The following is a 23,200-nucleotide window of genomic DNA, read 5'->3' on the forward strand; positions in this document are numbered from 1 at the left end:
GCAGTGTAAGGGAGATAACTGTATAAAATACCATATAATGAAAGGTGGGTATGTACAAATTCTGAGGGTTTCACCTTTAATGAACATAATGTGCCCTGAAAAATGTAAAAAACAAACAAACAACAACTATAACGTACTATTATAATCCGTTATCCCGCTCACGTAAGGAACATTTCGTGTAGTTCCTGCTCGAATTGCCGATCTGTTGGCTTTACAAAGTTACATTTGCAACATACAGACTGCAGGGGCGGATACAGCTTTTGAGAAAGGAGGGCTGTACACTCTTGAGAAAAGGAGGGGTGCACACTTCAATGGTCATTTAATAAACTTTCAGGGCAAAAGGGGTGGTGCACACCCCTGCACCCCACTCTGGATCCGCCTATGGACTGCAATTGATAACGAAAGAAGCTGCGATATTTTCTGAATGAAGTAGATCTAAGCACTTGTTTTACGTTTGCTATAAATGCCTAACTGAGGGATTCTTCCCGATTCGGACCAAAGCATGTATACATTAGACATACCTGCAATATAATTAGTTATGCTGCAAGAAACATTCATTGTCCACCGGTCCTTCGGGTGACACTGGTTGATATACCTATGTTAGTTTAAGATGGGGAACCTAGAGGTTGATCAATCATATACCCCTCAACACTGACGGACAACTTACAGTGTCGAGTGTATATTGCTCAAGCCTGAATCTAATCAAACACCGACGCCAGATGTGTGTACTCCACACTGTCTTCGACTGGCCTTAGTGGCTCATAGTGTCTTGGAGCTGAAACTTCCGACGAACTGTCATCTTCATCTGGACCAGCCGCCTGTGGATAAGCTCCGTCTTGAATCATTTCATAATGTCGATAATCGCTGTCACGTGATTGTCCGAGCTGTTCCAGAGAGATGTTGTCAGATCCTGATTCCAGATCGTTAAATACAGGTGAAACGTATATCCCAGCAAAACCGTTCACGACGTGTCTGCAAGATACAAATTGATTGTAGATATTTGGAAGTATAATGTGTCATAAATTCATGGCATTTATTGTACAGAGCATGCACACATTATCTGATTAATTAGATATTAAAGGCATAACAGACTACCCTCTTTAACAGAGTGAGTTGGTGAGTGAGAGTGAGTGAGTTTACCAGCTTCTTCCGGGAGCAAAGTCCGAAGTGACGCAGGGTTTAAGGCGTTTACTACGGGTACAGTGTGGTGATCACATTATTATCAGGACAATATAGGATTCGAACCCGAGATCACAGTTTTCAGTCACGAAAAGGAACTGTACAACATGGACGGTCTGGCCACCAGGGAACAGCATCAAAACCAATGTTAGCTGTTACTAAAATGTGTAATTATTGTCAGAGGCTATATTCAATGAGGATAATAATTTGGAATATTCAAATATACATGTATATTCCCAGTGGTTTCTAAAAATATACCGTTTAATGAAGAGAGCTGCCATGATCAGAACAATTGACGCCAAGACACCAATCACAGCATAAAAGATCCAAGTCTGGCGATGAAGTGAATATGGTTCTGAAAATAGGGACAAAGACTTTCAATGAAATGCATTAGATGGAAGTAAAGAACGCCGAGATAACGAGCGAGATGTTCACACAAGTAAGCTGTTAATGTTATATTTTCATCAAATTTAATGTTACCAGTACAGTGTTCTCCCATCCAGCCATCAGCACACGTAACACAGGCACCATCGTGTTGACATGTGTTGTTGCACACCTGGGGACATCTTTCAGAACACCTGCTCCCGTAACGCCCGCTCTCACACCCGTTTATACAGTCTCCTGTCAGGTTACATTGTGACTTCAGGCAGGCAGTGTTACAGGTCAAGTTACAGTTCTCGCCGTATCTCGTGGCTTCACACGCCAGACACTGGCCACGATGTCTGTCACATTTCACACAGTGAGGAGGACACGTGTTGTCACAGTAGTCCCCCACCATCCATCTTCACATCCGTCAGTACACTGGGGTGTATCTACGTCGGTCCTTCCTGTATGACAGGCTCTGTTGACACAGTGGTCGCTGCAGGAATTGTTGCAGAAATGGCCGTAGAATGTTCCAATACATCCCTGTGAACATATTCCAGTTTCGTGGCGGCATATTCCTCCTTTACAACCAGGTGAACAAAATTGTTCACACTTGTACCCGAAATGTTTTTGTTGACAAGTGAGACATTTGTCGCTATACTGTTCACATTTCGTACAGTACTGTGGACATGACACGTTGCAGTGGGAGCCTCGGAATCTCTGCACACAAGATGGACAGGACCCGGTGTCTCTGTGGCAGGACCGTGAGGCACATCGGTCGGGACAGTTTACATCACATGTATCTCCGTACCAGCCTGTGGCACAGCCATTGATACACGTTCCTGATATTTGTTCACAGGTGTGATTCACACAGTTGGAGCTGCACTGTCGCTGACACGTGTCCCCAAAGTTCCCAACTCTGCAGGATCCACAAGTTCCACTCCGGTCACATGTCTGGTTACGACAGTCAGTGCTGCATGTGGTCCTGCAACGGTCTCCATAGAATCCGGGCTTACATCTTTCACAGGTTCCGTTACCGTGACAAAGTTGGTCCTCGCAGCTGGCATCACAGGCTTCATCACACTTGGCACCATACCATCCTCTATTGCACCCGGAAGTACATGTCCCGTTTAACGAGCAGTGGCCTCCCACACAGTTATCACATTGTATATCACACGAAGGCCCATACCATGCCCCGTCACAGCCCCGTGTACACACTCCTGCCTGACCACATACGTTTTTGCTGGGAGCAGGGTGCAGGCATCTCCATGGAAACCAGTCTTGCATATACAGTTGGCTACATTACACTCTTACAGTTCACGCAGGTCTCACTGGAAGCACCCCGGTCTTGACATATACAGTTGGCTACATTACAACTCTTACAGTTCACGCAGGTCTCTCTGCACAACGCACCCCGGAATCCTTCTTGACATGTACAGTTATTTCCTGAACACATTTCACAGTGTAGACAGTCTTGGTCACATTTGTCACCTCGTTTTCCTCTCATGCAGCCACACAAGCACCTCCCCTCATTGTCACAAGTATCACCTCGGTCTCCACACGACCTGCACCCGTCACAATGTAATTCACATGTAGACCCATAGTAGCCTGGCTTGCAGTTTTGGAGACAGTGTCCTCTCCACCGGTGACATGTTTGATTCCTACATCCTTCACTACATCGAGTTCGACAGTCTGCGCCCCACGTGTTGCTATGGTTACAGGGAACATCACATTTCCTTCTATAGTCGTCTGACTGTACATCGACGCCATCCTTGCATTTCCCGCACGAGGAACCATCCTTGAAGTATCCCGATCTGCAGTCTGTGGAAAACAGGTTTCACAGTCAACCATGTTTAATAACTATTATTAAAAAACCGAAACAGAGTTAACAACACGTTGAAAGAAGCGTTGGAATACTGAGAATGTAGCACAGATCATTCCATCAATATGTGAAGATATAAACTGTCCTCCCCTACAGTGTTTGTGGAGTTTTTGCAAATCTCTATGACTTGAAAATGAGTTTTACAGTTCCAGCGACAACTGCGTAAGAGCATGTTGTCTAACTAATGAAGGAAATACAAGAAAGACTACGGAAACATCGTACACCCTTCATCACCGGCCCTGGTGACTCAGTGGGAAAACCAAAAGTTACAACAATAAATGTTCGTTTTGATGCGACTTGTTTTCATTTCACCAGACAAAACAACATCAGATACATATTAAAAAGCTGTTTATATAATTAATAATAACACTCTAACCATTTCACCATGAAACACAGCAGTTGTTGTGTACATTTCTCCCTCACCTTCTGGACAAAGACCGCATGTTTTCTGGCACAGTTCCCCACTTCCTGGTTGCTTGCAGGAGATACTTCTACAATAATAATCTGGACTGTTATCCTGACACGATGGGAAGCCTGCAACTATAGAAGTACAGACGTGCATTTCTCGACACTACATGACACACTGGGCATAAGTGAATTGGTGAGATGCTAAATCAGTGATATTCAATGTTATCCAGCCTAATATAAAGTTGAACTTTTATGTTACAAATTACACAAGAGAAGCCAATCATCGAAGACAAGTAAATCTCATGTTTGGACCTGATATATTAGTGATAGTCCATGATTCGTGAAAGGGCCTGCACCATATCTACTGACTACTTTGAACATCAATCTTATATTCATGAACATATGTCATACATTTAATCACTGACAACATTAATACCTGAAAGCTGATCACAGGGTAGGGCCCATGTGGGATATGTGTGGCAGTGTTGCATATGTATATATCTGTATTTTACATATTTGTATATATTCAATGTTGTAAAAAAATAATGTACTAATTTTTACTGTGAGGTACAGAATAAAATATACTTGCTTTCTATTTAGCTCCTGGTTGACTTGTCTTTAATTCACCTTTAATATTATTTAACTGCCTTTGGGTAGCTGTGGGGTTAGATTGCATAGCTTGGGTCACTCCTTTGTTTTAAGATAGCTTACGCCTGATTGGTCTTGTTTAAAATACTAACGTTGAGCACTTCACCAGCACAGCACACAAGCCACTGTAGACTGAGACTGACCAGACATTACTACAGGTAAGGTATGTATTTTGTATGTATTTTACAATTATGTACTTGTATATAGTGCTTAATCAGTTATAGTAAAATCATGTTTTGATATTATCTATATAATCAATATAGGTATAACCAAAAATGTAATTTAACTAAAACAGTAAGTTTAATTCACCTAAACATCAGCTTTTCACTTTCCTATTTCTGTCCTTGAGAATGATAGAGCGAGTATACACTTTTATCATTTATGTGTTTGTCTATAACTATGTATGTATGTATGTTTTGAAGTGTTCCAAGGTATGTCGGGCGGTGGGGTAGTCTAGTGGTTAAAGCGTTGGCTTGTCACGCCGAAGACCCGGGTTCGATTCCCCACAGGGGCACAATGTGTGAAGCCCATTTCTGGTGCCCCCCGCCGTGATATTGCTGGAATATTCCTAAAAGCGGCGTAAAACTAAACTCAGTCAGTCAGTCAGTCAGTCCAAGGTATGTTGTCGGTCATACATGGTATGTTACCCAGTCTTTCAATAGTATTTATATTTGTATATTTATTTGTATTTAGATGCAGTTGGTATAATCAACTGGTGCAGTCAGTCCGCGCCCAAGTACTACCCACAGGATACGCTTTTAACTCTTTTTGTGTATCTATATAAAAGTAGTCTTTATGCATATCATATGTATACATTCTAGTTTATTCTTGAATGTATTTGATAAATGTATTATTTAACTACATTATACCACGTCATCCATTTGATTAAATGTGTGCATATATATGAATATAAATATGAATTTTGATTGTAATGTACCCTTACATACGCATGTGTGTGTATATATATATATGTACTTATTGTTATATATGTTTCATGGCGTTTGTTCTGACTTATACTCCTCCAATAAATCCTTGAAACTCAAACCCGACCTGTGTGTCATGACTGAACATCCCCGGTTACATATGACATGTGTAAAGGCGCGCGGGCGTCATTTATAGAACATAAATGTCGACTATCCGCTTCATACACTCACCAGTCCACTGAGTGAGAGCCAGCCCGCACATTGTTAGAACGAGGACGCTGTGGTGACGCATGTTTGAAGGTACAAATTCCTCAACCTGTAGTCGATGAAACGCTAACCTACAGAAGCATGTGACATGTGGGCAAAATGAGCTTCTACAATAAGATAGTTAACGTCTTTCTTTAAACGCAACTATTAATGACGCATTAAGGGTCCATTATTAAATGGGCGTGGCATCGAATTCCTTTTAAATCATGTTGGTGACGTTTTCTCAACACATTTACATTTACTATGTACAGTATTAAGTCAAATGACACAATCAATGAAACAAATCACTCAAACTGCATGCATGAAGCAAAGTGTTTGTTAAAATGCATGACTTAAATACCATCCTTAAGTACGATTGTCCTATTGACTAGTCTGGTTGCATTTTCGTTCTGTTTATTGTCGCATATCGGTTAAAACAAAACGATTGTACACGTTCCTTTCATTATGTAATATGGAAACAGTACTTTACCTTCTACACTGTGTGTCGAACAGGACTGTAATGGAGAAACATACAGTGACCGTGTGAATGATACTTTCCATTTCCCGCTGCATTACAATAACCCGGAAGTGGGGAAGACACAGATTCTATATATACACAACATGTTACATATATGCTATGTTCTTTATTCGAATGGGTCATACTTCTAATGTACATGCCAATATTTTCTATAAAAATATCATTTACAGATGACAAAATGCAATATGTTTGTCCAGATACATGTTTTTAATATTTCTCAGTACTATGGGTGTTCCTCAGATCACAACAATGATTACAAATAACCATGAAGTGATATTTATCTTATCGTATAGGACAAATTACAGATTCTACAAGGTCCGAGCTCCACTGGCTTCTAATGACATCTAACCGTTACGAGCACCAAACCTGATGAATTGATCTGTAATCGTCCGGAAACGTTGTGAGAGAAATAAAAGAAGCTTAAATCCACCTGGTGAAGGGATCTGTAATGGTCCCGAAACATTGTGAGGGAAATAAAAAGAAGCTTAAATCTATAAAACAAATATCTTGGATATCTACATACGACTTCTAAATGCTGCTAAAAGACATAATGTGTCTTAGGTTTTGAACTATTTGCCAAAGACCCAACCTTATCCTGTTCACAGGATAATTTTGGTCTTGGAGTAAAGAAAGCTTGTGGAATCGCATTCCATTCCTCTACTAGACTTCTGCGAAATCCTGGGAGATCCACTGGTGCTGGGTGACGTGTGTACACACATCGACCAGTTCATCCCAGGCATGTGCATGCTCAATTGGGTTGAGGTCTGGCGAGGATGCCAACCACCCCTTCAGCTTACACCCTGCTGCCTAAGGACTTCCGTCACAATCCTGGCCCTATGTGGCCTTGCGTTGTCGTCTTACAATAAAGAGGGTCGACCATAAAAGCCATACATATCTTGCAGAATGGTACTGCTGTATGAGTCAGAATCTCGTCCCGATAACGCTGTCCGGTAAGATTACCGTCGACCACGTGCAGTGGAGTACGTCCAGTAGGAGTTATCCCTGCCCATTCTGTATATGAATATATGACATGGATAACATTCACAATTCACACTCGAGAAAATGTGAATATTCGACCCTGGGAATCTGAAATATCGTGATTGCTATGGGAGTTTAAATAATTTGATTGACAGGGCAGTGTAAATTAGTTTGATCCCTAGAAGAATCTTAAATACAACCATAAATCCACCCAGTTTATATACGCATGAGTATTAACCAAGCGCCACTCACCTTTTTATATAAGTACAAAACACTACATGTTCTTTTATATGCTTGAAACCCAAATTCCGCATATTAAAATGGTAACTGTAACACAATTAAGTGTATAATAATTAAAACAAAGGACAAACTTCGGGCAAATTAGAGGCCACAACCCTAGCTCTTCGTTCAGTCGTTTCGATTTGTCAATTTTAATGGGAGGTTTGATTAAGGCGGAGGCTCTTCACGACAGAATTCTCTCCTGCTATGATTCATGTCGAAACTCATCACGAAAGGAAGACAGTCCACAGTCATCTAAAAAAAGCTTATTAGGATGCTGTGTAGAATCTCAACGTCAAAGTTGATTTTGTTAATGGTTCTGTGGGTGGTACAGGAATGAGTGTCAGCCAAGCGAAGTGCCATATCAAATCAGTACAGGGAAGGGCTCTGAACGAATGCTGCATCCTATTTACGGACAGTGTCTTGAGGAGAAGAGCAAAACTGCCGAGTCCTTCACATGGATGAAGTCGGCTGGCCTGAAAAGTGAAACAGAAGGCTCTCTGTCCGCTTCTCAGGACCAGTCACTTCCCACTTGTAACTATGTGTGAGTTCAAAATGTCATGTAGATTATGGAAGGAGCTCAATGAGACTGTTCAATACCTTGTGAGTGGATGACCGGCGTTGGCATAGACACACTATCTTAATTGACGTGATGACGTTGCTCGGTCTTTGATGTTACATGCTTGTGGCTTGTGGCCGAGGTCCATCTATGGTACGAACCCGAATATGTTGAAGGCATCATGGAAAACGACAATTACAAAATTCTGTGGAATAGGCCAATATACAGAACCAGACGTCTCCAAGACAAGAAACCTGATCTTTTACTTTTTGATAAAACCAGTCAATTGAATTTTCTGTGGGTTCGAAGGGTTCATACCGATGCTCCTTTGGTGCTACTATAACGTTCTTCTGCATGTGTCATGGGATTGCCTTTTGTCAAGCTTGGTCATTGGTCTTCCTCTATCTTTCTTGGACGATCCTTTCTTCACTGGTACATCCTCACAAGTCGACTAACAATCGTTAATGTTCGAGTCAGCACCGATGTGGCGACAGGACACGTGCCATGTCACGAAAAATTCATTTTCAGTACTGTCGTCTATTAAATTGGTTAAAGAAACGTATCCTAGCGTATAATCGCCACTTTGGACCAAAACTTTTTAAATTGCCCTTGGATACTGGTGGACTTTAATGAATGCTCTCTCTACGATTATTTCGAATATCGTCATATCATATTAGTACTGTTTTATACTGTACTTAGGTAACAACACATGATACACATCAACATGGATGAATGCTTACAACACCATGCACGGTCTCCGAGTTAAGCCCTGGATCCCGCCCATAGAGCAGGGTAACAGTAAGTACTGTTTTTTACATCGGTCGATGTAAGGTACCAGGGAATCAAACCTCCCACCTTTCAGCTCTCCTGAATGAACAGCTCATCATTCTAACTTCCAAGTTCTCTATAATCCAACAATGGAATGGAATGGCTGTTTGCCGAGTCATTCATCTTCTCTTGCAAAGAAAAATATAAAGATATTTCAAAACTCTTTGTATAAGTTCATACGTATCGGTATCTTCCAAATACCCGGACAGAAAACTAGAACCCGTTAGTACCTGTGTATTTAACTTTGCATTGACCTTGTGCAGTGTACATGGAAAATTAGACATTACTTTTTCACTTTCAGCTTGTTTAGTGTCTACGAAAAGACTAGTAAATGTGTCAAGTAGTATTATTGTCAAGTATACAGGCCAGTAAACACATACATCTTCACAGGAGTATGATCTACCCAATGTTGTATCTGGCTTCCTGATTGCTGGTGATGTGCAAGAGGACAGGAAGTAAGAAGGCTCTGACTGCAGCCGTTGTTAACACAGGTAACATCTCATACAAAGCCTACTTTTGAACTTGACTATGGATTAATCGAGAATATTCACGCTGCTGTATCAACAATGTCTCTTGGCTGAATATGCAGTTTTCAGCAAGAGGTATGCAATGTAATGTCTCTTCATTGAAATTAAGCTTTAAGGAACGGCTTTTATGATGTAGGGAGTATCAAGTCCCAACATTGTCGAATGATTCAATGTTTCAAGTAGCTATTAGCAAGATTCGGCCTTAACAAATACAGCAATTGTATTTTGGGCCATAACCAATTTTCTGCAAGCTATCCTGTATTGTCCTTGCTGAGACCTTGACCTTCCTTCCAACTCATCTTAGACCCATGTGAAAAGCACTGAATTGCTCTATAGAGAAAAGTGTCCCTCAGTTGTCACAGAATCTGAGGTTGGACTCCCAGAAACAGAAGCCAAGTACAACCGTTGGTCATTTTGTAACTTCTAATTTACATGTTGTCAGTGTGTTCCGATACATTCAACACAGTAGTACTGCTGCCATTGTCAACCCTTTACCCCTCCAACAGGTAGCCTATCAAAATAAACATATAAAAAGAAAATTTAAATTGTTTTTTTTTTTAATTATACATAATCGACCACAGGTTAACATGATTGTCACAATTTGAGCAACACTGGATAAAGATCAACCAAATAAACAACAAAACAAATCACATCCATCTAATTTGACAAAGTGTGAGTCAATGCTCCACTGTTCATGTTATCTGGACACAGTATCCAACACTCATTGACCACTGGACACACTAAACCCTACTTGTTTCATTACTTAATGGTCACACCAATAAATATTGTACAAAGTAGGAATTTATCTGTCATTAACTAATCATACTTAAAATGTGAGATTTTCAGGAAGGTGTCTTTAAATCAGGGTCTTCCCATATACATGTTATAACTTTTCAACAATTCCTCGTTAGCAAACAGTATTTTTAGTTTCATGTCATCTACACTGTCTAGGCTAAGGATGTGAAAACATTCTCTCAACTCCAAATATTGGAAAGTCATATTAGTACATAGTACCTATTATTACATGCTTGGTGTTGCGGGTTCGTAAGTGACCTCCATCATGATGATGGGTAGCTAATGCAGGCATAGTGTTGTAGTTTGATAAAACCAACACATTATTGCACGTTCAGTAACAGGGGTGCTATGACACATGAATGTATCACTTAAGTCCTGATACAACCTGGTCCTGGATAACTTCCAGCATTAGCTATAGCTGTCAAGAGATCACCAAGTTCAGGAAATGTCTTGTTTCATAACACAATCAATCCTGCCTGGAAATACCCTCTTGCCAATGTGACAAGTTGGAACTTGGGAATAGATCATAATTGCAACAAAAAAAAGTGAACATGTTTAATGTTTTTTATAATGAATTATGAGTGTCTGAGTTTGGTTTTATGACGCTTTTAGCCATATTCCAGCCAAATCATGGCAGGTAGGAGACCAGTAATGGGCTTCAAACGTTTTGCCCATGTGAGGAATCGAACCAGGGTCTTCAACGTGATGAGCGAAACGCTTTAACCACAAGGCTAACCCACCCCACCACCCGAGTGAATGATGAAGAACTGATCATCAGCTTTGTGAAACTGGTCATCGCAACATCACCTCCTGGATTGTCGCAAGTTCCTGTTTTCAAAACCATTCCCGGGACACACTCCTTCAGGGCCTAAGTTCACTGTGGGAATGAGCACACAGTGATACAGGTCTGTTCGACTGGCTGACAGATCAGTATCTGATCACATGTGTTGGGTATCCTTTGACGGGAGTTCTGCACAAACTGCTCCATCAAGTCAGTCTCCATCCTCATCAGATTCTCCTGCCCCAAGGTCAACCTTTGGCTGGAGTTTGATGGTTGGGCCTTTCTTGAAGGAGAGGGACATGTTTGTGGGTTTGCTTAGATCAACAGTCTGCTTAGCCAGCTTGTTGTATCTCTTCTGGGCCTGCAGCCATCGCTGACTCTTCCCCGCCGTCTGCACGTCATCTAGGCTCTTCTGAACTGCTGCCCCAGACCCTAATCCAGCTGCCTGATTGGTCCTCAGCATCACATTGATCTGAAACAGGGGCAAGTGAACTTTTCCATCAAATCTGAATGACTGTATGTTGGGATTGAGATTTTTTATGTATTTAGCTGTTATATCACAGAATTAACTGTGATTTTGTCAATTTTCTAATATTCAAATCATGACGTATTTCACTAACCGGTTCTGCTATTCCTGTATTGTCCTTGCCAAGACCTTGACCTTCCTTCCAGCCCATCTTGGCCAGCAGCTTGCGGCCCTTGTTCTGAGTTGATATTGGTCAGTTTATGTATAAACAGTACCCTTAAACTGCACAGAATATTTTGCAAAATATAGTTTAGATCAGTTGACTGAAGTAAGTGGCTACATTTACACTAGTGAGTCTAAACTTTTGATGGGGAGTATATATTCATAACTGAGAGTCTGGGACCAAAGCTTACAGCAGTCTAATCCACCTGGGTCCACTGAAACACAGTCAGCCAGGACACACATGTAGATAGACATGGGGACCTGGAAACCTCTCCAGTGGTTCAGCTCACCTCCAGACCGTATCTCCTCTTGATCTGTTTCAGCTGCTGTTTGTGCTCCTTCAACCGATCTGCCCTACTCACGATCTTCACCTCTGCAACACACACAATACTTGTCGATTCCTCTTCTTTATTTGGCAATGCCAGACATCCTACATAACATATGTAACCTGATGCAAAAACAATATAGGTATCCATACAAACCCTTTCCTCTATGGATATATTCATATCACTTTTTCATCCATCTCATTGTTTGCTTCCAAAAGTGAGCAGGTCATACCCCTCACTCACCCAGTGTTCGGGTTAATGCAAAAACCTGCATGTTTCATGCAAATAAATCTACGTTTCGCGCACGATATTTTCTACCTGTGTGTTCTGCACGCAAAGCATTATGTGTTCTAAATTACTTCCTTAATTCTCATGATACTGAAATATAACATCGTCCGTTTTGACACGGTGAAGTTACCGAAACTTGGAACTGGTTTATAAATAGAGTCAGATGGAGTGCAAAACTCTGAGCTGTTCATTCGCCTATGAATCCCTCATTGGTAAGGCTCTAACCTTGGCACAACAATGGCCAGGCACTAACCTTGACAAACTTCACTGACTAAGCGCATACCTCAACATCACAATGGCCAGGTACTGACATTGATACAACAGCCAGACACTGACCTTGAAACACCAATGGCTAGACAATGACCTTGACACACCTACGGCCAGACACTGACATTCGTAGTGGTGCACGTGTTTTCTAAGGACACAGACGACGTGGGTTCGAGTCCCTACATGGGTGCATTATTCGACACCCATTTGTGTGCCCCCGTCGGAATATTGTTGGACTGTTGATAAAAGTGGGGACTGACAATTCGTCTCTCATGACAAACAGAAGTTGTTGAGGGGTGATTTCAATTTTCACATCGCTAATTTCCTTATTTGATTTTCCGTTGGATATATCTGAAGTAAGCGATGTTAAAACCACAAACGAACTGTGCTGGCGCTTAGTACATGGAGCTATTGTTTTCATGTCACCAAGTCAAGTCATGTGTTTATTTCCAATACGAAGGCCCCAGGCACAAAATGTATACAGGTTATTATATATAAGATAAATTGCAATATTGTCATAGTTTACAAAACATAGCATTATATATATTATGGTGAACATATATTGTATATATGATAAATATCATCTCAAGTTTTGCATATACTCTCTCTTAATTTATATGCATGCCATAAAACTTTACTTAAGCTTTGTAAAACTAGTACATTATCCGTTGATAGAGTCGATCTAAATTTGTACATGTTTAGATTTTCACGATATCCACATGGAAAGTATTTAATTCGTAAAGTGTCATATAATGTACAAATGAATAAAAAATAGTACTCGTCTTCAGTACCTAAATTACAATATGGACATAAACGTTGAGATTTATCAGTTCCTAAACATCCCCTTCATTTATATTGTATTCTTAATAAACCACATCAGAACTTTAAAAAACTTTGTCAATAATGCAATCTAAATACTTTTCCGGAGCTAAAATGCTTTCATATTCACGATATATACCAAATCTGGAGCTATTATTCAGAGTACAATTCAACGATTGGAAGAACATATTAATAGCTCTATTTTCAAAGGCATTACTAAAAGAGGATATATCTCCTACAGATTGAAACATCCATCCAAACCCATGTGAGAATAAGATGCTCGAATATATGATGCATAAGTACTGTAACCACAGTTGAATAAATATGATTGCACTCTATATACCTTACGTGAGATCCGGTTTTAATGCAATTCTAAAACTCGTAGCCAACATCTTAATGTTTTACACATTGTGTCAATATAAAGCAGATACCTGTCGAATTCCCCATTGGGGTTTGAGGACTAACATTTAAAACTCTTTTACATAGTTTTCTAGTTTATCAAATGTGTGCATACCCCATATTTCTGCGCCATATAATAAGATTGGTTGTATTTGCTTGTCAAATATTTTAAAGAAAACATTACAATTTACCATTCCGACTTGATTTAGATTACTTCCATTAATGCACGTACCTCCCATCGCTAAATCAGCAACACAGCCTCCCATTTTATGAGTTAAAGAATACAATATAGCAAGGTATTTATAGCTATTTACTACAGCAATTTTCTTTTCATTTAAACAACACTGTTCATGCTTATCTAAGCGTCAACCCCTTCGAAATTCACAATTAAACCGGAGTGTTCTGTAAAATCATGTTATATGTTGAGCTGGTTTTGTATTCCAGGAACAGTATCCGATACAAGTACAACATCGTCTTTAAACATGAGAAGTAGAATTTCTGACAAATCAGGAAAAAGTTGTATGCCGTATTTACCATGTTTTGATAGTTCAACTGACAATTCACTTATGAAGAAAGAAACAATATGGGAATAAGTACACAACTTAGTTTTAAACCCACTGGACATTCAAAATAATTGGTGTCTACATTATTACATCTAACACAAGCTTTTACAGAATGATATATACTAATAATTGAATTCCTTCCTATACCAGTTTTACAGAAACGTTTTCAGAACTTTGATCAATCAACAGAATCAAAGGCTTTCTTGAAATCTATGAACGCTACGTATAATTTCTTTTTTCTTTTAAGGAGACACTTTTCTATAATTCCAGTTAAAAGTACAAATATGGTCTAAGGTTGGAAGTCCCTGTCTAAACCCTGCCTGACTCTTTGGTATCTTGTCTCTTATATTAGGCCAATTCGTAATACGAATATGCAAGATAGATGTATATAGTCTACTTAATACGCATAGTAATGATATTCCTCTACAATTTTCTGGGTTGCTTCGATCGCCCTTGTTATTAAGAGGCACTATGATAGCTTTACTCCAGGCATTTGGAAAAAAAACCATTTGTCAAAAAGCATATTAAACAATTTCACAAGGAAAGGCATGATGATATTTTCGGAAGACTGTAACAATTCAATTATAACTCCGTCGTGTCCAACTGCTTTACCCCCTCTTAAATGATTGAGACATGAGCTTATTTCAGACTCAGTAATAGGATTATCTAAAATAAAATGGTCAATATCATCTAGCTTATCCACAATGTTTTCTAGTTTCCTGTTTAATTCGTCTACATCATTGTATACAGTACTCCGTTCTTGTGATAATCTATCGATATCTTTGCGGATATCCGTCACAGTATGTTCTGGAGTAGAGCATTTGTCTAATAGGTCACTCAATTGCGATTTGACTGTTGATATTTCAGCAATCATGAGCTGTTTAAACTATTTTATCTCGTTTACAATGTCACACCTAACAGAGTTTATATCTTTCTTAGTTTTTTGGGCTGGGCCTGGGTTAGTTTCCACATCATTTGACAGAATAATCTGGAGTTTAATGACCCTAGCATATTCGCATGCATGCTTAATGGTATCTCAGAAATATACATTTCAAACATTGTTGGGGTCATTTGGTTGTATATTTATTTCTTGCCCAAGTCGGAATCGAACCAATTCTTCTTTACACACAATTACCCAGCTACAGACTGTTTTAACCAACTGTTGCAGGAATCTTTGAGTGATGGATAAACAAAACACACACATTCAACAACTGTCCTTACAATTTTCAATTGCACGAAAAAAGAGCTGTTCCACAGTTTATAACTCAGATTTCAAGGAAAGACGCATTTTTTTATGAGCAAGGCTTTTCAATCAAAGTTTTGACACCCGATTCTGTCGCCTGTCAACACGATGCGATGCTTTCCCATATAATGCCATTTTTAGGAAGTTGATATAAATGTACTTAGTGGCACTTACTGGTCGGCGACTAACGGGATCGGGCGGTCAGGCTCGCTGACTTGGTTGACACATGTCATCGTATCCCTATTGCGTAGATCGATGCTCATGTTGTTGATCACTGGATTGTCTGGTCATAGCTGGAATATTGCTGAGTGTGGCGTAAAACTAAACTCACTGACTTACTGGTCCTTGGATCAGGACGATGAAATGGTCAGGCTTGGTGACTTGATACTGATCACTGGATTGTTTGGTCCAGTTTTTTCAGATATCTGTAGTAAAGCTGGAGTATTTCTTGGTGCAATGTTACAGGTAAATTAACGAATGAAGGGTGCTACCGGCAGAAAAGTCTTGCTACCCTTTTCGCGAACACCAGGTGTCATGATGAATTCTCATTAACCCATCATTATGATAATCATTCATTTAACTTAATATTCTAGGCGCGCTAGAGTATATAGGTCTCTGTGTGGGATTTGCTGTGTGTTTGTATGTTTGAAAAAGTGGTTATCCGTGTGTGTGTGCGTGCGTGTGTGCGTCCCAAGTACCAAGTTGTCTGATTCCCCATTGTTCCGTGAGCCTTAGGTTTGGTACTCCCCATTCTCATGACTGACATTGTGAGAAGAACACCCGGGTTTCCTGCCAGAAACACAGCCCTTCTCACGATCTTGGTAATACAGAGGACTGTAGTGTTGGGGAGTCTCCATATTGTTTTTGGCGGGTTCGACAAGGCAGCGCTTCTGGGACAAGCCCTATTCGTGGTTTGGGCTGCCTGTGGAAGGGGCAAGGGTCCTGAGATGATGATGAGTCTAACAGGGTTGAATGAGCCAGGGTAACCCGAGCCATCTGTACAATAATGTGTATCTATGGAGCTCCAGAGTCACCAGAGTTGTGACTTGTTCGCTGTACAACGGACCACCATTGTTACCGTGTTGTTGTCAGTTGAATACTTAACTTGCCTTTCCGTGTGTTTGTGACGCGTGCCACCGGTGTGAAAGAAAAGTTTTTCCGGAACACCTGGTAATAGTGATCCCTCAACACATTGCTATGATGAAGTCGGACTTACACTATGGACTCTGCTCGTTGAGAATAGTGTGGGTTGCTCATTGTGTCATATAGAACATGGACTAGTATGTGTCTCGTTACAGCTGAAACGCGGTAACTGATGACAGAGAATATATAGAGATTATTACACGAGCAAGTGTGCTATACGACGAGTGTGAAATTTTACTGATGACAGAGAAAATATTGGTGAATTCACCGACATCTTGATATGAGATCAATGTGTAGATATATAAGTAAGTCCGCCACTAAAAGATAAATATGCTTTATTAATAACAAGGTAGACGTAACTGTTCCAGGGTATTGGACAAGCCAATGTATTTATAGAATAGCGTTTGGTTATAAAAATCTTTTGAATTTCCGAACAGTTGTTGAGGAGGGTAAACAGAACCGACAGAACAGTTCATGAAAGAGAAGCACGAAGAACACAAAATGGAAACTGTACACAAGTCACAATGCAACCCATATTATATACATATATTCATGAACGATTATCAATTTGACAAGGATCATAATACTTCCGTCATGGCATTGACGATGTAGTGCAAGGGAGATAACTCATCAATGATCACGATGTTTGCTATTTAGAAGTATTTTAGATAAAGACCTATCTCCTCTGTGTGAAAGCTGTAATTTACACTGCCAAGAAACAGTTCAGCACTACCTCATTGAATGTCCAGCTCATGAAAACCCACGTAAGGCTCTTAAAGAAACTGTGCTTAACAAAACCAAGAATACTTTTACAATGAACGCAATACTTGGTGGTAATATAATGTATGGTTGCATACAAAGAGCTGTATTAGACTTCCTCGTTCAAACGGGTAAGTACGAAGTAATTTAACTCAACAAAAATATAACAGTTTGTTAAGTGTTGGGCGCATATAGGCCTTTTAAGGCCCAAGCTCGCCCTAAAACCTTACCTACCTACCTACCTACCTACCTACCTACGATGTTTGCTGCCCGATGGAGCCCCAGGCACAATACCACCCGGACAGTTTTCCTTTCTAGTGGCGTTATCATGTGTCATCACGGTGTCATGTCAGTGTCATTTACATAAGTGCTGCGTTGGTGAGGATGATGAAAAGTACAAAGGCGAGTATTATTAAGTACAGATTGTTTCTAATATTAAACATAGATAAGCCGTTGGAAGGTATGAAAGGAATGAGAGAAACCCTGTAATATAATGAACTAAAGATAAGATAACGCTCTGTGTAAAAATATTTAGAATGTACACAAGTTCATTATAGACACTGAGTGTAAGGCACACATAAACGCAAGTTCGATATCTCGAGCAACACACTGGTCGGAAGTCAAGACTTTCTCATACGTGCTGGGGTCTGATTAGGGTGACTCAGAACCTATAGATAGTATAATGTTGTACATCCCTGTCAACAATGTGGATGTGGTTTCTATATACATCAGAGTTATGTGCATGTGAGTAACAAGTGGCTGAAGTAATCATCGACAATATATTATACTACATTGATAGATCGCTCACACAGCGCTGACTAACAATAGGATTGAACAGATCCTAGGTTTTGGACAAGCCAATGTCAGATGTCACAGAAAAAGCGTATTTTGTACAGCTCATACTGCATGTAGATCTGATAACATTTGTCATGAAGGAAAATACATTTTCAGTTATATATTGCAAGACATTTGATAGATAAGGAGCCCACTGTAAAAGAAGTCGGTGCTATAAAACCAGTAATGTTGAAACCACTGTAATTAACTAACGTTCAGGGTAGTTCTTGCCAAAGCAAATACAGTGTAAGGGAGATAACTGTTTTATAATGCCATATAATGAAAGGTGTGTATGTACAAATTCTGAGGGTTTCACCTTTAATGACACATAATGTGCCCGAAAAATGTAAAAAACAAACAAACAAACAACTATAACATACAATTATAATCCGTTATCCCGCTCAGGTAAGGAACATTTCGCGTAGTTCCTGCTCGGATTGCCGATCTGTTGGCTTTACAAAAACACATGTACATTTGCAACATACAGACTGCAGGGGCGGATACAGCTTTTTTTGAGAAAGGAGGGCTGCACACTCCTGAGAAAAGGAGGAGTGCACACTTCAATGGTCATTTAATAAACTTTCAGGCCAAAAGGGGTGGAGCACACCCCTGCACCCCACTCTGGATCCGCCTATGGACTGCAATTGATAACGAAGAGAAGTTGCGATATTTTCTGAATGAAGTAGATCTAAGCGCTTGTTTTACGTCTGCTATAAATGCCTAACTGAGGGATTCTTCCCGATTCGGACCAAAGCATGTATACATTAGACATACCTGCAATATAGTGGTTGTGCTGCAAGAAACATTCATTGTCCACCGGTCCTTCGGGTGACACTGGTTAATATACCTCCTATGTTAGTTTAAGATGGGGAACCAAGAGGTGCATCAATCTATGTACCCCTCAACACTGACGGACAACTTACAGTGTCGAGTGTATATTGCTCAAGCATGAATCTAATCAAACACCGACGGCCAGATGTGTGTACTCCACACTGTCTTCGACTGGCCTTAGTGGCTCATAGTGTCTTGAGCTGAAACTTCCGACGAGCTGTCATCTTCATCTGGACCAGCCGCCTGTGGATAAGCTCCGTCTTGAATCATTTCATAATGTCGGTAATCGCTGTCACGTGATTCTCCGAGCTGTTCCAGAGAGATGTTGCCAGATCCTGAATCCAGATCGTTAAATACAGGTGAAACGTATATCCCAGCAAAACCGTTCACGACGTGTCTGCAAGATACAAATTAATTGTAGATATTATAGGAAGTATAGTGTGTCATAAATACATGGTATTTATTGTACAGAGCATGCACACAGTATCTGGTTAATTAGATATTAAATGCATAACAGACTACCCTCTTTAACAGAGTGAGTGAGAGTGAGTGAGTTTACCAGCTCCTTTTGGGAGCAAAGTCCGAAGTGACGCAGGGTGTAAGGCGTTTACTACGGGTACAGTGTGGTGATCACATTATTATCAGGACAATATAGGATTCGAACCCGAGATGTACAACTGTACAACATGGACGGTATAAAATATACCGTTTAATTAAGAGAGCTGCCATGATCAGAAGCATTGACACCAAGACACCAATCACAGCATAAAGGATCCAAGTCTTTCGATGAACTGAATTTGGTTCTGAAAATAGGGACAAAGACTTTCAATGAAATGCATTAGCTATAAGTAAAGAGAGCCGAGCTAACGAGCGAAATGTACACACAAACTGACAATGTTATTTTTTCATCAAATTTAATGACGCCGCCAAAATCTGCTTCGTATCCTGTAGCTATGACTCAAGGTTTTACCAGTACAGTGTTCTCCCCATCCAGCCATCAGCACACGTAACACAGGCACCATCGTGTTGACATGTGTTGCACACCTGGGGACATCTTTCAGAACACCTGCTCCCGTAACGCCCGCTCTCACACCCGCTTATACACTCTCCTGTCAGGTTACATTGTGACTTCAGGCAGGCAGTGTTACAGGTCAAGTTACAGTTCTCGCCGTATCTCGTGGCTTCACACGCCAGACACTGGCCACGATGTTCGTCACATTTCACACAGTGAAGAGGACACGTGTTGTCACAGTAGTCCCCCCACCATCCATCTTCACATCCGTCAGTACATTGGGGTGCATCTTCGTCGGTCCTTCCTGTATGACAGGCTCTGTTGACACAGTGGTCGCTGCAGGAATTGTTGCAGAAATGGCCGTTGAATGTTCCAATACATCCCTGTGAACATATTCCAGTTTCGTGGCGGCATATTCCTCCTTGACAACCAGGTGAACAAAATTGTTCACACTCGTACCCGAAATGTTTTTGTTGACAAGTGAGACATTTGTTGGTATACTGTTCACATTTCATTACAGTACTGTGGACATGACACGTTGCAGTGGGAGCCTTGGAATCCCTGTACACAAGATGGACAGGACCCGGTGTCTCTGTGGCAGGACCGTGAGGCACATCGGTCGGGACAGTTTACATCACATGTATCTCCGTACCAGCCTGTGGCACAGCCATTGATACACGTTCCTGATATTTGTTCTGGGTGTGTTTCACACAGTTGGAACTGCAGTGTCGCTGACACGTGTCCCCAAAGTTTCCAACTCTGCAGGATCCACAAGTTCCCCTCCGGTCACATGTCTGGTTACGACAGTCAGTGCTGCATGTGGTCCTGCAACGGTCTCCATAGAATCCGGGCTTACATCTTTCACATATTCCGTTACCGTGACAAAGTTGGTCCTCGCAGCTGGCATCACAGGCTTTATCACACTTGGCACCATACCATCCTCTATTGCACCCGGAAGTACATGTCCCGTTTAACGAGCAGAGGCCTTCCACACAGTTATCACATTGTGTATCAAACGAAGGTCCATACCACCCTACGACACAACCCCGTGTACACACTCCTGCCTGACCACATACGTTTTGGGAGCAGTGCAGGGGGCAGGATTCTGTACAGGCAACTCCATGGAAACCGGTCTTGCAGCCACACAAGCACCTCCCCTTATTGTCACAAGTATCACCTCGGTCTCCACACGACCTGCATGTGTCACACTGAAATTCACATGTAGACCCATAGTAGCCTGGCTTGCAGTTTTGGAGACAGTGTCCTCTCCACCGGTGACATGTTTGATTCCTACATCCTTCACTACATCGTTCTCGACAGTCTGCGCCCCACGTGTTGCCATGGTTACAGGGAACATCACATTTCCTTCTATACTCGTCTGACTGTACATCGACGCCATCCTTGCATTTCCTGCACGAGGAACCATCCTTGAAGTATCCCAATTTGCAGTCTGTGGAAAACAGGTTTCACCGTCAGCCATGTTTAATAACCATTATTAAAACCCCGAAACAGATTTAACAACAAGTTGAAAGAAGCGGTGGAATACTGAGAATGTAGCACAGATCATTCCATCAATATGAGAACATATAAACTGTCCTCCCCTACAGTGTTTGTGGAGTTTTGCAAATCTCTATAACTTGAAAATGAGTTTTACAGTTCAACCAAAACTGGCGTGGAGAGCATGTTGTCTAACAATGAAGGACTCATTGTGAAGCAGGACCTATATAAATAACAATGTTACCATGAACATATGTCATACATTTAATCAATGACAATCTTAATACGTGGAAGCTGACCACAGAGTATTTGGAATATGACGTGTAAAGACGCACATGGGTCAGTTATAGAACATAAACGTCGGCTTCATACACTCACCAGTCCATAGAGTAGAGCCAGCCCCACACACCGTCAGAACGAGGACGCTGTGGTGACGCATGTTTGAATACATCAATTCCTCAACCTGTAGTTGAGGAAAAGGTAACCAAAAGTAAGTATTCCGTATGGGGAATTATAAAACATATAGCTTATATATCTCTTTCAACACAAACTATTAACTGGGCATGCTTGGAGGTTGTGGGTTGAATATCTGTGTCCCATACAGATGTACATTCTCCACTGATGAGAGCTTGAGTTAAGTATTTTGCCGCTTTTAGCAAAATTCCAGCAATATCACGACAGGGACATCAAAATGGACTTCCACATTGTACCCATGTGGGGAATCGAACCAGGTCTTCAGCATGACGAGTGAACGCTTTAACCACTAGGGACGCCCACCGCCCGCCCTCTGATGATGTGGCTGATGGAGGTAGATGGTATGTGCTTGTTATGGTGGTAGATGGCATGTGCTTGTTATGGTGGTAGATGGTATGTGCTTGTTATGGTGGAAGATGGAATGTGCTTCCTATGGTGGTAGATAGTATGTGCTTGTAATGGTGGTAGATGGTATGTGTTAGATATGGTGGTAGATGGTATGTGCTTCTTATGTCGGTAGATGTTATGTGCTTGTGATGGTGGTAGATGGTATGTGATTCTTATGATGGTAGATGGTATGTGCTTCTTATGGTCGTAGATGGTATGTGCTTGTAATGGCGGCAGATGGGATGTGCTTCTTATGTTGGTAGATGGTATGTGCTTCTTATGGTGGTAGATGGTATGTGCATTTGTAATGGTGGTAGATGGTATGCGCTTCTTATGTTGGTAGATGGTATGTTTACGCTTCTATGGCGGTAGGTGGTATGTGCTTCCTTTGGCGGTAGATGGTATGTGCTTGTTACGGTGGTAGATGGTATGTGCTTGTAATGGTGGTAGATGGTATGTGCTTGTAATGGTGGTAGATGGTATGTGTTTCTTATGGTGGTAGATGGTATGTTCTTTTATGGCGGTAAATGGTATGTGCTTGTAATGGTGGTAGATGGTATGTGCTTGTTATGGTGGTAGATGTTATGTGCTTGTTATGGTGGTAGATGGTATGTGCTTCCTATGGCGGTAGATGGTATGTGCTTGTAATGGTGGTAGATGGTGTGTGCTTCTTATTGTGGTAGATGGTATGTGCTTCTTATTGCAGTAGATGGTATGTGCTTGTAATGGTGGTAGA

General features: G+C 41.0%; 3 protein-coding genes across 3 annotated transcripts; all 3 read right to left on the minus strand.

Moving 5' to 3' along the window:
- Positions 1-641: 641 nt before the first annotated feature.
- On the minus strand, positions 642-1,990 carry LOC124287716 (multiple epidermal growth factor-like domains protein 10). Its single transcript, XM_046724247.1, has 3 exons — positions 1,660-1,990; positions 1,438-1,534; positions 642-972 (listed from the first exon to the last, which is right to left on the minus strand). Exons 1-3 carry the CDS (start codon positions 1,955-1,957, stop codon positions 699-701), a joined length of 669 nt encoding a protein of 222 aa, XP_046580203.1. The 5' UTR covers positions 1,958-1,990; the 3' UTR covers positions 642-698.
- Positions 1,991-2,408: 418 nt separating this feature from the next.
- LOC124287694 (multiple epidermal growth factor-like domains protein 10) lies at positions 2,409-5,881 on the minus strand. The gene is made up of 4 exons (XM_046724212.1): positions 5,635-5,881; positions 3,848-3,964; positions 2,857-3,363; positions 2,409-2,602 (listed from the first exon to the last, which is right to left on the minus strand). Exons 1-4 carry the CDS (start codon positions 5,693-5,695, stop codon positions 2,409-2,411), a joined length of 879 nt encoding a protein of 292 aa, XP_046580168.1. The 5' UTR covers positions 5,696-5,881.
- Positions 5,882-9,901: 4,020 nt separating this feature from the next.
- Positions 9,902-11,648, minus strand: LOC124287717 (angiogenic factor with G patch and FHA domains 1-like). Its single transcript, XM_046724248.1, has 2 exons — positions 11,555-11,648; positions 9,902-11,406 (listed from the first exon to the last, which is right to left on the minus strand). The coding sequence occupies exons 1-2, from the start codon at positions 11,609-11,611 to the stop codon at positions 11,146-11,148; spliced, it is 318 nt and encodes a 105-aa protein (XP_046580204.1). The 5' UTR covers positions 11,612-11,648; the 3' UTR covers positions 9,902-11,145.
- Positions 11,649-23,200: the final 11,552 nt, after the last annotated feature.

This window comes from Haliotis rubra, unplaced genomic scaffold (genome assembly GCF_003918875.1).
Source record: "Haliotis rubra isolate DU_JTF1 unplaced genomic scaffold, ASM391887v1 Scf405, whole genome shotgun sequence".
Classification (NCBI taxonomy): Eukaryota; Metazoa; Mollusca; class Gastropoda; order Lepetellida; family Haliotidae; genus Haliotis; species Haliotis rubra.